Genomic DNA, 18,937 nt, shown 5'->3' on the forward strand with positions numbered 1-18,937 from the left:
CCCAAAATTAAGTTGAACAGAAATAAAATTCTTTTAAATAAAAAGCATTTATGGCAATTAAATCCATGCCCAAATACACATAGAACTACAATTATAAATATGTTTTATATTAGTCAGCATTCCATTGCTGTGACAAGTTACCTGAAGAAAAACAATTTAGAGGAAGAAAGATGTGTTTGGTTCACAATCTCAGACCTTTTGGTCCATGATCATCTCTTTCCATTGTTCCTAGACTTGTGGTGAGGAGGAACATCATGGCTAAAGGGTGTGGCAAAAAATAAAAGGATGCTCACTCACCTCTTGGAAGCTTGGAAGAGGAGAGAGAGGAATTGCCCAGGACAAGATGATGTCCCCAAAGGCACACCCCAAAGAACCTACTCCCTGCACTGGGTCCCATCTCCTGCAGTTTTTACCACTTCTTAATAACCCATTCCTCTATGAGTCCCTCAGTGATTAATCTGCATATGAGGTCAACGCCCTTGGGATCCAGTCACTTCCCAAAAACCTTACTATGAACACTGTAGCCCTGGGGACCCAAGATCCACACATGAGCCTTGAGGGACATTCCATATCCCAACAAGAACACATATTAAAATGTATCCCAATGGCCTGGGATAATAGAAAAGGGAATAACCAAGCAAATAAGTCACACTAGACAGAAACTTCCTTAGGCAGAAAAAGACATATCTGAGGTTATTAAAACAAAATGTCCACGTTTTAACTTTCTAGTGTAAAAAAGTAGCCATCAGACTATATTTGAGAAACATATTTTTAATTCTGAAAGAGATATGCTGGGTTTTTAACCACTATCTCTCAGGTTCACATCTTTTTTTGTGTACTTGGATTTTGAGTTTAGCATTGCAGCCTGATTCCTTGTTAGCATTGGACATTGCAGGTGACAGAGGGAGGTATAAAGACCAGAGAGGGAAAGGGTCTTGTTCTTTTATATTTGTTTCCTGTTCCTGTGAGTGTCAGTTATTCTTTCTTCACTCCAAGAGTAGCAATCACTTCTGCAGCATCATTTTCATTTCGTTTATAGGTTTTCAATTACTTGGAGAATCAGCCCCATTTGGAGAATATTCAGAGCTGTTAACACCATTAAATTGCCACTTTCTCCTCAGAGTTCTGGGTCCTATATCAAGGAACATATATCTCTTTCAGGCTGATACATTATGTCTAGCTAAACAGAGGCCCAGTCACAGATATCTGTAGTTACAGCTGTTCATAACTTGTACTTCAAGCTTCTAAATCTTAATACTTTCAGTCAGCTCTTTCAATTCCCCAACCAGGAGGGATACCTCTTTCCTTGAGTGAATGCATTTATGTTATAGTGTTCTCTTGTGCACTTTTTTGCTTAACTACTTAATTTTTACACCCAGCTAACTAATTATTACATTAAATTATCTTTCTTTAGAATAACTGTTAAGTGATTGCTCTCTGTCTTTTGACTAAAACTTAACTAATATAAGCATTTTTTTGTGTGTGTGGTACTGGGGTTTCTGGAAACCCTTCTAGCTCCAGGCTACACTCCCAGACCTATTTTATATTTTTATTTGGAAACAGGGTCTCTTAAGCCAGTGCAGCTGGCTTTGAACCTGCACGATTCTCCTGTCTCTGCCTCCCAAGCGCGGGGATTACAAATATGCGCCACCGCTCCCAGCTAATATAAGTATTTTCAAAATAGCTATAAGAATCAAAGCTTGTTTTGTAAAATTTTATATAAATGATGAACGATCACTGGAATAAACATCTCTCTAAAAAAAAGTATGGCTAGTATTAAAGTTTGGATTGGGAATGTATCTTGAAAGTTTTTGTGTAGTCTGCAGTGATACTACTGGGTGATGGCAGAAACTTTAGAACCTGGGGCCTAGTGAGGAGAGGTGGGTTATTGTTAGGCACCTTTGAGATACGTTTTATCTTTATCTTCTCTTTCTCTCCTTCTCTCTTTGTTTCCTGGATGCCTCTTCCACAATACACTCTGCTACCATGAAATGCTGCCTTGCCTCAGACCAAAGCAATGGAACCAGATGACTTGGGCTAAAGCCTCTAAAACAGGGAGCAAAATGAATCCTTCCTCCCTTTATATTGTTTTTCTCTGGTATTTTGTCACAGTGACTGAAAGTTAAAATGTACAATATAGGTAAATAGTATGTATTAAATTTCATTGATATTAGGTAAAGAAATTAAACTACATAAAATAAACTAACAAAAATTGTGGGAGGATTAAGAAAAGACTACTTAGACCAATGTACAAATTATACAATTGAAAACTCCTAACTGGGCTAGGTGGCACACACTTGTAATCCCAGTACTTGGGAGGCTGAGACAAGAGGATCATAGGTTTGTGGTCAGCCTCAGCTACTTAGTGAGGCCTCTGCTGGTTAGTGAGACCCTTTTTCAAAGTAAACAATAAAAAAATAGGACAAGGGGTGTAGTTCAGATGTCAAATGCCCCTGAGTTCCATCTCCAGACCCACAAAAATAAACAAACAAATAAATAAATAAAATAAAAACAAATCTAAATGATACTGACAAAAATCTAAGACAAAGTAAAATTAGTAACAGAGCTAACATGTATGAGTAGCCAATCAGTAAGATAGAAATATAAATGAAGAATATAACAATATAAAATTTATTATTGTTAGTAAATGCAAAACTATAGATATTTGACTGCATTCTGATAAATTTTAAAATTTATGTAAAAGAGAAATTTTAAGAAAATATATATTTAAAATGAACATAAAATATCTGTAAATGTTTACTATATTTTTGCTACTCAATAAAATATACTTGTGTTTAATGACAGTTATGGCTGATAAATTATAGAAATATTCTCCATTCATGTTATGGTATAATTTTGCTAAAGCAAATTTTTTTTTTTTGCAGTACTGGGAATAGAATTCAGGGGCATTATACCTCTGAGAAACACCCCCAGCCCTATGTTTTTAGTCTATTTATTTATTTATTTATTTATTTATTTATTTATTTTGAAACAGGGTCTCACTGAGTTGGGAAGGGTCTTGTTAAGTACATGAGGCTGTCTGTGAACTGTGATCCTTGGGTCTCAGCCTTCAAAATGCTGGGATTACAAGTGTGCAGCACCATGCCTTGCTAAGCAAATATTTTTTTAAAGATAGAAAATGTGAAATGGTTTATAGACCAATATAGAAGCAGTCATAGCTTGACTACTTAATACAAAAATATCAAATGAGTAATGCAACATGAATAGATGGGTTATAGTTTAGATATGTAATCTGACTTAGGGTATTTATATAAAATACCACATGTCTAAACCAGATAAGTCAAAATATTTTGACCAAATGATAGAAATTTAATAAAATATAAAAGCAATACTGATTTTTAAAAAAAATCTCTATTAAAGAAAATACAGGCACTGCTCTTAATATTAGGCATTGATGTGCATCTTAAAGAATAACTGACATCATAGACTATTCACATTAAAAAGATTTTGCAGCTAAAGAACATCCACAGGGGCACCTGATATTTATGCTACTATTCTAAAACTGAACTATAGGGTGAAAAATATAAATAGTGAGAAGGCAGAGAAATTTTTTACTAATTTATTGTAAATTTGTCTTCTTAGAAAACCTATTAATATAAATTAAAAGCAAATGGCTAGTATAGGTACATACACAAACTGCATTTCTTACTTTAATACTCCTATTCTGAATTCACAAATATATTTTTCAACATATATAATGTACAAAATATTCAAAAATATGAATCAATATGAATAAGCTCATGAAGAAAAAGTAACCTTTACCAAAATTAAGAAATATCTAAGGTGTTATTTAAAAAGATAAAAGTATGTCCTTGTTCTCAGATGAAAAGAGCCTCATTTTTCTCAAATTATTGTAAATACTTCCTTACAGGCAAAGTCCTAAAGGAATTCTTTTGGATAAAGGGACTTTTTAAAGTATAACACATTTATTTAATTTTTTTTTCAAAGACAAAGACTGAAGTTTTATTTAGGAAAAGTGGGAATGCACATCAAAGCAAAAATGCAAACCACCTTGACCATATGGAAGGCCCTTGGGAACTTTGCAATTTTTTTCTTATAGGAGACACAGAGAGGAGGGTGGCTAGGGGCAAATGGCAGGAATGGGGTAACATGGGATGACTGGTCTCCTTTCTTTGAATTTTCATTGGTGAGTGCTGAATTTGACAAAAGTTGAGAATTCTCTTAAGAATCCCAGGGAATTGAGACATGAAGCAGGTGCAGTGTTTGACAAATGTGAAACTTTATCAGGGATTTTATGTATGAAGCTAGGCCATTATAATTATAACATTTAGGCCAAGCCTATTGAGAACCGAAGAAAAGGACAATCCAGATGGGCTATCATTATTAAAAGTGGATAGGCCAGGCCTATTTAAGGCTGTTTCCTAAAAAAAGGGACAGGGCCAGATCTACTATTATAATTAAAAGTGTAGCCCTTTAAAGAGACTAATGTTCTGATTTTCTGTTTTAAGTCTCAATGACTTAATAAACTCTTGGTTCTCTGGAACATCATGGAGGAAAATAATTTTATTTTTTTGGCCAGTATACGTTGCATCAGAATATAATTTTGTTGTTTGATTTACTGTGGTCAGGGGCTAATATCTCACATGTTTACGCCTTATTTTCCAGAACATCAAAGGATGATGGTTCTAAAATCGACAAAACCTGACTTCTCTATATCTCCTTCAGATCAGTCAGGACAACTTCTAGCCCCTAGTCCCTGAACAGGCAGGGCTGATGCCCCTTGTCACCTCAAAATCAGCGATAGAAAACAGAATTTTGCCCTTCATCAACTCTATTTATTTATTTATTTATTTATTTATGGTAGTGGGGTTCCTGGAAAACCTTCTACCTCTGGGATAAACTCCCAGACCTATTTTTTTAATATATTTATTTTATTTGGCAACAGGGAAGCTGGCTTTGAACCAGTGTGATACTCCTGTCTCCACCTCCCAAGCCCTGGGATTACAAACATGCGCCACCACACCCAGCCTTCATCAACACTTTGGATTAAGATTAAAGTCTGGGAGGGTGAGATAGGATAAAAGAAATAAAATATTAGGTAGAAAGGATACAACTTGGGAAGAAAAGGGAAAATATAGTTGTAAAGTCTAGAAACTTCATAATCCTTAGCTTCACTTTACAGAGCCTGCTATTTCTTAGACAAAATATAAAAAGTTAAAATAATTTTTAAATGAAAGAACATATAGCATAACTAACCAAGAGAAAATAGAAAAAGTACTATATTATATATAAGAGGTATATCTTATTTCTGAATTAAACAAAAAATTATGTAATATATGTATATGACATGAATATATATTAAAGTGATAAGAATGGATACCAAACTTAATTTTATCCAAAAGGCCTATAAGCAATATGTGTATATATGAACATATATAGGGTGCTATTTTACTTTTATTTCTAAAATTATATACATGACACTAAAAATATCATTATAAGCCTAAAATAAACAGGCTTGAAGCAGAAGAAGCCTTTAATTAAAATAATAGTATGCCATAAATAAAATATAGATTTCTATAAATGTATTAACATAAAATTTGTATATTACAAATGAAAGCAATTAGGAGAAAGAAATCAGCAAAATGGTGAAACAGACTTTCCAAATTTGTCTCCCCATTGAAACATTAAACAAACATCCATCAAGGAAAATATGTTCATAATGAGCAAAGGGAAACAAGGTGAGGGACTTTAGCATCTAGATGTAACAAAGAAATAAGAAAAGGTACTTTGAAAAGAGTAGGGAGGACAAATATACATATCTGTGTTATCCTTACCCCAACCCCACAGGAGGAAGTGATCACTGAACAGTTCCTTAGACCCCAGATGAGGCCTTCCTAAGGAAAACCCAGAGTCAGGCAGGTTCTCACTGCCTCAGGCTCCAAGCCAGAATCTGTGCTTAACTGTCTTCCAACATTCCAGGCCTGCCTGGTGCATTCTCTCTGCAGGACTGCCACACCCCCAGGCCACTCCACAGTCAATGAGATCACAGATAAACAGGAATTATTAAGGTTCTATACTATGTTTGGAGATTGATTTGTCAATAGACTGAATTTTAAACACACATTTTCTATGATCAAGAGAGAGACCAATCTGTGGTCTAACTTAGGAAAAACTTGTGGGCCTGTGAAATAAATTTACAATGATATTCAAACTTAACTTTGTTCAAACTTGAAAAAAATTTAGAAAACTACATATTTATAAGTAGAATTATTTAATAAAAGTTATCAGTGACTAGTTACATTTAGTTTGTTGTTTACATAAATAGACTACTCTATAGCCATACAAAATATTTATTTATAATTTAGGTAAGAAAAGCATTTTTAAAAAATGTTATACCATAAAAGTAATTATATATTTATAAACATATACATATATAAAATGAATTTAGATTTTCAAAAATTCTTAAGAGTAACTAAATTGAGAGAGCATTTCATTTATCATTTACTTACTGGATATAGTGAATGTGTATTATCCTCAGGGATAATGAAATAAGATGACAAAAAACTGACATTCATTAAATACATGCAGTAGTAAAAATAAACAGAAAGCAACAACATACTTATTTCAAGTAAAATGTGTAAATTATTTTGAATAGTGTGCAGTGTTCTATCTTGAATAAAACTGGCCATAATAATTCACCATGTAGACAAATTCTGAGATAAAATCTTTTTTTTTAAATTTTTTTGCAGGTCTGGGGGTGGAGCCCAGGGGCATTAGACCTCCGAGCTACACCCCCTGCCTTATTTTTTATTCTTTATTTTGAAACTGGGTCTCACTGAGTTGCAGAGGGCCTCACTAGGTAGCTGAGGCTATCCATGAATCGTGATCCTCCAGTCTTAGCCTCCTGAATGCTGGAATTACAAGTGTGTACCACCACGCCCCGCAATAAAATCTGAACAATGAGAAAAATCTAGGCACCTGGACACTGCATTTCAAAAAAACTAAAGTCAAAGTCACTGAATTAGGTTAAACATTGACACACTTGAGTCAGAGATTAAAGGACAAATTTGGCTAATGTGTAGTAAAACAACAACAACAACAAAAAAAATAGAATTGATAAGGATAACATCCAGTGGGTTTGTTTAGGTAGAGATTTTCATGATATTTTCATTTCATAAAGACTGATTTTATTATTTATTTATTTATTTATTTATTTGCATTTGTACAGAATCTTGGCAAATTGACTATAAGGGAAAGAGAAACAAGGAGACTACATTGATAGTTTTTGCAATTCTCTCCAGGCAGAAGGTGCTGTTAAAATTACTTAGGGCCTTACTTCTCATGGAAGAGAAAAGCAGCTGGATTTTTCAGTAACAAGAGATATTTAGAACATCAAGAGATGTTTTTGTTTGTAACTTTGAGGTGGAGGGATGGGGGTGTAGCTGGGATCTAGTAGGCAGAATTCTGGAATATTCCTAAACATTCAGGACAGAATCCTACCCTCAACAAATCTGGTCAGAATTATCAATAGTGTTGAGGTGATAGAATTAGAGATAACTTGAAAAGTGTGTAGATTGTTATAACCATACAAAGAAATACCTATTGAACACCAAACATTCAGCACTCTTTTGAAGGCTAGTTGTCTACTTTACCAGAAAGGATATAAATATCTTCATGAAATACAGTTGATGCTTTATCAATCACCAATTAATGTAAAACAATTTAGTTTCTGTTTTATATAAAGAGAACACCAGTCTTTATTTCTCAGGTATCTATGAAGACTGAATTTTAAAGTATTAACAAATTAAAGTATTTGAAATTTTTTTGAACGTGTTTATGAAGTTATTTAAAAAGAATTTTCACACAATTACCTTTAATCCAATAAAAGTATTTTAAAAAATTCACCTACTTGCCATTCAATGCTGCTACACCAACTGTGCTTCGAGCAATTGACATACTGGCTACAAATGTCCACTGCTGGCTCTGGGGATCCCACCTCTCTACTGTATTCAGATAGCTCCAGCCATCATGGCCGCCCACAGCGTAAATAGGACCTTCAAGCACTGTTACACCTAAAGTATTGGAGAAATAAATATTGTGATTGTAGTTAACAGTATCACATTATGCACTTAAAATATAAGATTTATGCATTAAGACATTAAAATAAAAACAAAAATAAAAATGATGGATTTCTTTCACAGTGTTATTTTTACAATCAAATTAACAGTATAAAATTATGATCTTACTCAGCATAAATTCCAGTTGCTAAGAAACAACTGCAGTGAGAAACAAACTAATATTAACTGAATCACTCTATTAAAGTGAAAAGAAAATTTTGAGCCAAGCACAAGTAGTATGACCTATATACTTCATAAATGAAAACTGATTTCCTTATTTATGACCATATGAAGAAGCAAATCTAAAAATCAGAGATGACATTTTGTGCCTCTACTTATAAAGATTATTTCTATTCTGCAAAAGTAAGTTGTTACTTTAAGCAATGTAGCATTAAAGAATAAAATATTATCAATTTGTATTTTAGAGTAGTGTTCTTTGTATCTTAGATTTCCAGTAATGTCATAATAAACTTACTTATAGTGAAGAAAATATGACATCTGTCACATTATTACTTCAAATCACTAAGCACAAGCAATCATAACACATGAAATGAATAGTAATTCTTTAAAGGATGTAACTATTCAATGATTTCTCAGTAAATTTACTTCTTCATAGATGAATTTTCATAAATTCTGAATAGTTGATAAACATTTAAATATCATGCTAATACTGACTAAAGTAATCTGTTTCTTTAAAAAAATTCCAATAAATATTTCACAAAAAGATTAATCTCAGTATCTGATTGTTAAGAACTCTTAAGTGTCTGTGATTTCACTCTGCTTTTAAGCTGACTTGTTGGATCCCACAGATATATGCATTTTGACAGAACACTTGTCTCCTGGGTCAAAGAGGAGGGTGGTTTGTTACTCACGGAAACAAATATATATATATATATATATATATATATATATATATATATATATATATAAGTACATAGTCTTCGTGCCTTTAGTACCAATATATATATATATATATATATATATATATATATATATATATATATATATATATATATATATATTGGTACTAAAGCCTTTACTGTAATAAACCAAATATATTTACAATTTATACAAATGTTTAACCTTCAACAAAAAATACACAAAAAAAAATTCACAAGATGCAAAACCAGGAAACAAGTTTGCTGGAGACACCACTGCGTGACAAGAACAGAATGCGAGGTGAACTGCAAGGGAGAGAGGAGATGTCACACGGGCAGGTGCGGGCAACAGGTGCCAGAGAGGATCGAGTGGGCTGCAGTCCCGCCCCTCAGTCCTGCGCCGCGGCTCCTCTTCCGGGTGGTCTCGGTGCTCCGTTTGGTCGTGGCAGGTAGACAGGTGACCTTCAGCTGATGAACTCATAGCCTCCTCTTTGTAGACTCAAAGTAGTTTTGTGTCAAGGTTTGGAAATAGGTTTTTCATGTGTTTTTCTTTTAAGAGTTACAGCTTCTCTATTTCTACAAATTCAAAACGTTTTGGCCCAATTCAACTATAAACGTTAAACCACATAATGCTTTCAGTAGATGACTTCATAGACGGTCGCCTTCTTGTCCCCTGAGCCAGTGACTATGTACTTATCATCCACAGAGATGTCACAGCTAAGAACCGACGAGGACTCTTTGGACTGGAATATGCTGGCTCCAAAGGGGGTCCGCCAGGCATTGAGGAGGTTGTCTTTCCCAGTACTCACAAACCACTTGCCACAATAAGCAAACTTGAGGGAGAGCACGCAGCTCTCGTGGAGGTGCAGCTGGTACTTGTCGGGCTTGTTCACATGCAGGACTTCCACGTTGCTGCTCTCCATGCCCACGGCCAGCCACTCCCCCGTGGGGCAGTAGCCCAGGGAGAAGATCTGTGAGGTGAAGTCGTTCTGCTGCAGCTGGCGGCCCTCGCGCAGGTCCCAGGAACGGACCGTGTTGTCCAAACCACCCGTCCAGAGCTTCGTGCCATTGTTAGAAATGTCAATACAGCTGGCTCCGTCTGTGTGGCCCTGGAATTGCCTCACCAAGGTCTGGTTGTGCAGGTCCCACACGGCAATGTTGCCGTCGCTGCAGCACGAGAAGCATACCTTGGAGTCGGGGCTGATGGCCAGGGCATAGCAGGCGGGGGCCGAGGACGTCAACTCTGCCTTGATGCGCGGGGTTGGAGCCGCCAGGTCCCAGATGGACAGAGTTCTGGCCTCCCCTCCGACGAAATATTTAGCACTAATTTAGGGAGCTTTGTCTTTCCAGGTTCCTCACACTTGATTTCCACATAGGAACCAAAGAAAGTGAGCAAGATGGCCTTCAATGTTTTCCTCTACTTATCCAAACTTTACACAGGTTCTTCGTGCCTCTAGAGTACTATGCAAATATTTCTTTTACTTCTTTAAGATCTAATTTAAAAAAAAAAATCTCCTTCTGGTTTATCTAAGACTGTTTTTCTCAAGGACCTTAGAGCTTTCCCTTTGAAATTGAATTAGCAAAAGAGGTGTGGCCTATCTTCTAGTATCCTGGAATGGTAGGGGCCACACTTCAGTTAGCACCTTGCTTTGAATTCTAAAACTACCTATAGATGTAAAGACAGAAGATAGTTTGCTTTTCTTTTGTAAGGACAATTAGCAAACACAGATTCCTGAGGACCATCACCACTTACCTGGACTATCAAAAACTCCCACTTCTGTATCAGAACACTTGAGATCAACCACAGTTCTGCTTCTTTTCTGTGTTGCAGTGGCTGCCTATTAGCAAGTTCCTGCCTTTGGTCTACTTAAGGCAGAGAACTTAAGTTTGATTAGTATAATCTTTGATTTAAGAAAGGCCAACTCAAACTGTACCAGCAGTAATTTTTATTACAGGAAAAGAATAAATTATAATGGCCAGTAAATTTATGTGCCCATTATTCTGGATAGAGAAATTATCTTTATGTTTTTAAGCATGTATGCTTCTTGTTTTGGAGAAAGGAACTCTGTCTTCCTCTGTAACATCCTTTCAAATAGAGCCCCAAACAAACAACAGTCAGTGTCTTGACTTTAAAGCTGTACAGAAAGGTGAAAGGCCCTGGGAGAACTGCTTCCCCTTATGGATGTGAAAATAGAATGGCATCTCATTTATTCACTCTTTCATTTAACCATTATTTATTGAATGCCTACTATGCATTAGGACTTGATCTTGGCATCAAGGACACAGTGATGAACAAAGCAAAATTCCTGCCTTCATTGAGCTCCATATATGGGTAAAGAGATGTTTATCTAAAGTGAAGTAGGTACATTATTCACAGTAAATAAGCAAGATTCACATGTATTATTTACATAATTATGATTTCATAAAGGAAAAGGTAGCTGATAAAAATAAAAGATGCTCTCATACATACATTCAACTTATGAATTACATTTTAAATATGTCAACAAATGATATGCTATGAGGACTAGAATTCTTGATTAATATTTATATTTATTTATTTATTTATTCATATTTTTCTGCAGTACTGAAAATGTAATCCAAGGGCATTCTACATTCTACCTCAAAGCTACACCTTCAACCCTATTTTTTATTCATTTTTTTTTGGGGGGGGGGTACTGGAGTTGGAACCCAGGGGCATTCTACCTATCATTCACAGCCCCTATAATTTTATTCTTTATTTTGAAACAGAGTCTCACTGAGTTGTAAAGGGCCTCACTAAGTAGCAGCTGAGGCTGTCTTCAAACTGTGATCCTCTTGTCTCAGCCTCCCAAATGCTGAGATTACAAGCATGTGCCACTATGCACGGCTAGTATTAATGTTTTGATATAGCTATAATGTCAAAAAGCTTAAAGTTTAGATTTTGTTCTTTCTTTAGGTAGTTCAGAATGATGAATAGAGATTAGAAAAGTAAATAATATGTAAATGTGAGTTTTGTAAAGGAATATGTGCAAATATTCACATCTATCAATAATAAATATATTGAGATGATAGTTCTACAAAATAAAGGTTTTTTGTTTGTTTATTTTATTTTATGGTTGGTACATTGTATTTATACATATTAATGGAATGCAAGATGGTGGAGAGATACATGCATACATCACCCAGTTAGCCCTTACCCAATTTCCACTCCATTCTCTCTCCCTCCTTCCTTCTCATGTTTGGATTAATGATTGATATTGATATGTTTGTTAAGTAAATCATGTGAATTAGAGATTTTCCCTCTTACCCCTTCCATCCCCTCAGTTAGTTTGCCTTATTTGCTCATCTGTAGAATCTCCTTCTTCGTTTAGAGTTCCTTTTTCGTCTAGAGTTTTTCTTTATGACTGAGTAAAATTCCACTGTTTTCCTATCCCATAATTTTGTAATTTATCCATCCATTGATGGACATTTTGGCTGGTTCCATAGATTGGAATTGTACATTGTACAGCTATGAATACAGATATGCATGCATTAGTTTGGTTTGTTTTGCAGCACGAGGGATGGAACTAGGGGAATTCTACTTCTAAGCTATACCACTAGCCTTATTTTTTATTCTTTATTTTGAAACAGGGTCTCACTGAGTTGCAAAGGTCCTCACTAAGTAGCTGAGGCTGTCCTTGAACTGTCATACTTCTGTATCAGCCTACCAAATGCTTACAAGTGTGAGCCACCATGCCTAGCCCATGCTTGTAATACCAGTACTTGGAAGACTGAGACAGGAGGATCACAGGTTTTAGAACAGCCTCTTCAAGTAGTGAAATTCTTATCAACCTAGGTTATACCCTGTTTCAAAATAAAAATAAAATAAGGCTGGGGATATGGCTTGGAGGTAGAAAGTCTCTGGATTCCATTCCCAGTAATCCCCCTCCACACACGCACAGATGCTAGGATCAAGGGGTGTGTGTGTGTGTGTGTGTGTGTGTGTGTGTGTGTGTGTGTGTTACTGAGAATTGAACCCAGGAGCATTCTATCTCTGAGCAACACCCCCAGCCCTATTTCTATTTATTTTTTATTTTGAAACAAGATCTCACCAAGTTGCAGAGGACCTCACTAAGTAGCTGAGGTTGGCTGCAAAACTGAAATCCTCCAGTCTCAGCCTCCCAAGTACTAGGATTACAAGCATGGGCCAGAATCACGTTTTTATTGAATACCAACTAAATATTTAGGAGACTTTAGGATAGGTTTCATAGTTTAGATTAAGTATAACAAATAGTTTTATTATTTGATGTACTTCTTTCTAATATTTATCAGAAAGGCAACATCATTAGCATGATGTAATGAAGCTAACAAATTTGTATTTTATTGTAACAAAGAGAAATTATGGAAGTATTCTTCAATTAAAGGAACATATTGTTGTAATACCATTCCTACTTGTTTTAGAGGAAATGAAGTCAAAACAGTAGCAGTATAGAGATGACTAGAAAGCAGTTCATAGCTTGATCCAATAGGTTTCAGTGCAAATAAAAAAAGCACAAATATATGATATATATAATTTGGAGGCCTTGTTGGAATTTACTCATTGAGTATATGAATTAAAAAGCAACTAGAAATGATTAAGTTTATTAAGCATTTTGGTAAATTTTAGGGAGATAAAAAGTTTGGAAATTGTTTCAGGAGAAAATTATAGAATGCTATTTAATGTATCATGTTCGAGACAGGACTGTTAGACGCTTAAGTGGGACATTTAAATAAGTGACTTAGTATATGTATGTGTCTGAATTTCAGGTTATTGTTGGAGCAATTGACATACATTTTGAAGTCATCAGTTAAATTAATAGAACTAAATGTGATGAGTTAGGAAAGTAGTATATAAAATGAAAGTAAAAGAGACTAGAATCTATCCCAATATAGATAAATTTTGTTTATAAGAAAACAAAACTCTAGAAAGAATGAAAAATCATAGGTGAGTAAATAAGGTGACCTAACTGAGGGAGATGGGAGGGGGAAGAGAGAAATTCACTAATGTACATGACAGACATTAACAAACATATCAAATCAATCACTAAGCCAAACATGAGGAGAGAGAAGGGAGGGAATGGAGCAGGAATTGGTAAAAGGCTAAATGAGTGATGTGTGAATGTGAGCCCTACCATCTTGCACCCCATTAAGATGTATGACTTCAATGCACCAATACAAAAAATAAAAATAACTGAGAAAGAAATGGAAGATAGATGGGAAGAAACTAGAAGATTTTGGTATCTGAAGACTCAAAATAGAAAGCATTTCTAGGAGAAATGGATGCTCATTTATTTTTACACTAGTGGCAAGCACATGTTTGATTTGGAAAGGAAGTTATTGTTGACTCTAAACTAGGTTCTCAAGTAGTACTACACAAATTTTAATTTATTATGAGTTACAAGAACCTCCTGTGCAATTTCATAGTCAGTATTCCTTATGTTTTTTTCTGATTTATTTCATTTTGCAATATTTTATTCTGATTTGAACTTAAAAATTAATATGTTCTTTTCCGAGTCCTTTTCTTTTAAAGCTTTATTTGTGATATTTGTATTCACCCTTTGGTGAGGTTGTCAGAAATTTTTTTCAGTGAATATCTGTTACACTGCAAGAGTATGCCACTTTTATATTACTGATAAAATTTGTGTTATATCTTTATTTTAGTGATTTTTTAAGTATCTGAAATGTGTATTTTCTTGGTGCACATATAAACACATCTTACAAAGATGGAAAATTGCTGAGTTATAATTATAGTTACAGTGACATTTAGTAGATACATTCAAAAAATTTTTAAAGTATTTTCATTGCAATGTACTTTCCTTTATTGGTACATTGTAGTCATACATCTTAATGGAGTACTATGGGATGGTAGAGGCATACATGCACACATCACTCATTTAGCCCTTTCCCAATTCCCACTCCCATTCCCTCCCCTTCCATCCTCATGTTTGGCATAGTGATTGACTTTGATATATTTGTGAATGTACATCATGCATATTAGGGAATTTCCTTCTTCCCCTTCCCATCCTCCTCAGTTAGGTCACCTTATTTGCTCATCTATGGTTTCTCTTTCTTTATCTAGAGTTCCTCCTATGATCCTTTTTCTTCTTAGCTTCCACATATTAGGGAGAACGTCTGATTTTCCCAGAAGTGGTATTGCTGGATCATATGATAGGTTCATTCTCTTTCTTCTGAGGATCCTCCATACTGTTTTCCAAAGTGGTTGTACTAATCTGCAATCCCACCAACAATGTATTAAGAGTTTCCACTTCTCCACATCCTCACCAGCATTTGTTGTTGTTTGTGTTTTGAATGATGCCATTTTAATTGGAATAAGGTGAAATCTTAAGGTAGTTTTGTTTTGTATCTTTCTGATTCCTTATGATGTTGACTAGTTTTCACACATTTATTGGCCATTTGAATTTCTTTTTTTGTTAAATGTCTATTTAGTTCACTTGCCCATTTTTGATTGCATTATTTGTTTTCTTAGTACTGAGTTTCTTGAGTTTTCTGTGCACTCTACATATTAGTCCTTTATCGGAGAAGTATGTAGCGAAAATGTCGGCCTTCTGTTGAGGTTCTTGATAGTTTCCTTTGCTATTCAGAAGTTCCTCCGTTTAATGAAATCCCAAGTATTGATTCAGCCTTTAGTTTCTTTTGCCTTTAGGGTCTTGTTGAGAAAGTTTTTTACCTATGTCTATGTGTTGAAATGTTGGATTTATGTCCTCTTCAAAGAGCTGCAAAACATCTCTTGTCTGATTTCCAAGTCTTTGATCCATCTTGAATTGATGCTTGTGCAGGGTGAGAAAGTGGAGTTTATGACCCTTTTGCTGCATATGGTGAACCAGGTTTGCCAACACCATTTGTTGAACAGGCTTTCTTTCTTTCAAGTGTATATTTTGGCCCATTTGTCAAAAATCAATTGTAAGTGTGCAGATGTCTGTGTCTTCTAATCTGATTCATTGATTTATGTGTCTGTTTTTTGTCAAGATCATGCTGATTTATTACTATGGCTTTGTAATATAGTTTGAAGTCAGGTATTATGATGCTGTCTGCATAGTTCTTATTGCTGAGAACTACTTTGGCTATTCTGGGGTTTTTGTTGTTCCAAATAAATTTAAAAACTTATTTTTCTATGTCTATGAGAAATTACTTTGGTAATTTAATGGGTATTGGATTGAATCTGTTGATCACTTTTGGAAGAATGGCTTTCTTAAGAATCTCCACACATATATAAAATAGGTCAGGTAGTGTAGCTCAGAAAAGGGTTTCCAGGAACCCCAGTACCACACAAAAAAAAAAAACAAAAAAAGAAAAGAAAAGAAATGGTGATAATGGACATTCTTGTCTTGCTCCTGTTTTTAGGAAAATTCTTGCAGTTTATCTCCATTTAATATGAGTTGGCTGTGGGCCTATTGTAGATTGTCTTTATGATGTTGAGATATGTTCCTTTTAGTATAAATGCTTCTATCATAAATGGGTGTTGGGTTTGTCAAATGATCTTTCAGAGTCTATTGAATTAACTAGGGTCTGATTGGTAAGAAACCAGGGTTTGGGCAGGTTAAAAGACATAGAGGGTTATAATTAAGAACTCCAAATTTAAAATAAAATTTTCCAAGTTTAAATTGCAGTCCATTACTACCTACGTTGTGATACTGGGAAAAAATATTTAACTACATTTTATTCCACTATTTTCATCCTTAAAATGTATATAGCATGTGTAAAAAGACTAACTTTAAAAATGCATATAGCAGTGATTAACAAATAATTTCTTAATACAGGTCATATAGTTATTATATAAATCAGTCTAATGTCTTTGGAATAAACATTAAAACTAGGGTGTTATAAATTGTAAGCTGGATGACAGAACAAATATAAGATTATAAAATCTTTTTCCAACTTTAAATTCCTTTCCCAAACAGTGTCCAATTAATAATTACTTAGCAAGTGATATATTTCTAGGACTATAGTTTATTTCAATAAGCTACATTTGGAAAATATCCATATTTTCCTGAAAACATTAATACTTTATGCTTCCAAATTAAAAAGATATTTTTGAAGTTTTCCATAGGATTCATAAACTCTAGCTGCCTTAAAATGGTTTGTACTTTCTTGAAGCTATGATGAATCCTTTGAAGAATAATTTCATTAAATAGAGTGAATAATTGGGACAGTATAATTTTGAAATTAGAATAATACATTCAACCACTGCTTTATGTTTACTAAAAAAATACCTTTACAAATGCAGCCAGGTTAACAGTGCAAATATACTTTTTCTGTTATCAGGATTGATTCTGCATTCAAAAAGTAACCATCTAATGAAAAGAAGAGAAATTTCTAAAGTCATTTTTAATGACTCAAGCTTAATAATTCCATAATTACTTTTGATAATTTGTAAAAGCCTTTTATATGTTTTATGCTACTAAAATGTACTTTTACAAACACATGTAATTATTTATAAAATTTAAACTAGGTGTCTTGTGCACATTTTCCACTTGAATATTTTGCATCACATCAGAATTTACCATGTCGTTTTTCTTCAGGATAGTTCATTGATAAACTATCCTCAATTTCAGTGTAATGTCCTGTGTTAAAATTGAGCTTTTTTTGCCTGGATTATACAACACAATGAAATGCAATGGCGATTTAGATATTTCAATAATGAGACCAATTCTAATTAGCAAGGAATGTTCTGCTTATACAGCTAAGTCCCTCAAATATTTTAATTTACCAATAATATTTAAGGCATCCATAATTTACCTTTAAATATTTGTTTACTATTTGTATGTCAATGCAATCATTTGCTATTTTCCTGAAACAATTATTATTTTCTACCCTAGTATCAATCATAATATTGCTAAATTATTTCTAAGCTAGGAATGTTCCAATTTAAAGAGAACATATGCTTTAATTATGCATTAGAGACAGAATAAAAGTAAAACTTATTTTTTGCTTTTTTTGTGGTAATTTTATATAACCCAGGGCATGTGTCACTGCAACTAGCAGTATTAATTTACTGCTTTCACTTGGGACTTAAATAACATAAAAATCATGAGCCTAAAAAATATTAGATTTGTGAGGTAGAAAACATTTATTTTTAAGTTATAACAATGTATTTAAATGTCTTTGGATTCAAACATTTAGTTAAATAAATTAATTATTACATTACTAATTATTACCTATAGAACCTACAATATGTATCTAAAGCACCAGTGGATTTATGGTATTTATGCAAACTCACTGCCTAACAAAATTCTGGTAGATGAGAGACCTCAAATATAATAGTGGTCTCATAAAATTATGATGGAGCTGAAAAATTTCCCTCACCAAATGATTTTATAACCACTATAATGCCCTTGCTAAATGTATTATTCAGATGTTTTTGATGTTTTTTTATGTTGTTGGTATAAACAAATCTACTTCATTACCAGTCATATAACATATAACACATATAAAATATAATACATGCATTAATGTATAACACATGATATTTGATGATAATTAATATTACCAGTTTTATATTTACTATACTTTATCATAATTTTTAATGTACCTCTTATTAAAAAAAAGTTCAGAGACGGATGTGGTGGCCCACCTGGGATTACAAGTCCTCCCAAGACAGGAGGATCACAGGTTTGAAGCCAGCCTCAACAACTTAGTGAGATCCTATTTCTAAATAAAAATTAAAATAAGGCTCAGAAGTAGAATGCACCTGAATTCTAGAATGCAACACACACACACACACACACACACACACACACACACAAGTTCACTGTAAAACAGTACATTGTGTTAAGCTGGCAGTAGCATCCTACAACAAAGATAATACACAGCACTGATCATGATAGCTAAGGTATGGAATATATATATATATATATATATATATATATATATATATATATATATATATGTGTGTGTGTGTGTGTGTGTGTGTGTGTGTGTGTGTGTGTGTGTACACAAACATGC

At 34.1% G+C, this 18,937-nt stretch overlaps 2 protein-coding genes across 3 annotated transcripts in view; both read right to left on the bottom strand.

Moving 5' to 3' along the window:
• The window catches only part of KLHL1 (kelch like family member 1), a gene marked incomplete at both ends in the record, with an annotated part of 325,168 nt that overhangs the window by 31,459 nt on the left and 274,772 nt on the right, over positions 1–18,937 (bottom strand). For both annotated transcript variants that reach the window (XM_080690084.1, XM_080690083.1), the window contains one exon: positions 7,892–8,054. In XM_080690084.1, coding sequence (XP_080546210.1) covers positions 7,892–8,054 — 163 coding nt within the window. The remainder of the gene's footprint in view (positions 1–7,891; positions 8,055–18,937) is intronic.
• LOC308279862 (transducin-like enhancer protein 1) lies at positions 9,613–11,303 on the bottom strand (the record flags this gene model as incomplete). Its single annotated transcript, XM_080720045.1, has 2 exons — positions 9,613–10,300; positions 11,227–11,303. 2 exons carry the CDS (start codon positions 11,301–11,303, stop codon positions 9,613–9,615), a joined length of 765 nt encoding a protein of 254 aa, XP_080576171.1.

Source organism: Muscardinus avellanarius (genome assembly GCF_963383645.1).
Source record: "Muscardinus avellanarius genome assembly, chromosome: 2".
Lineage (NCBI taxonomy): Eukaryota > Metazoa > Chordata > Mammalia > Rodentia > Gliridae > Muscardinus > Muscardinus avellanarius.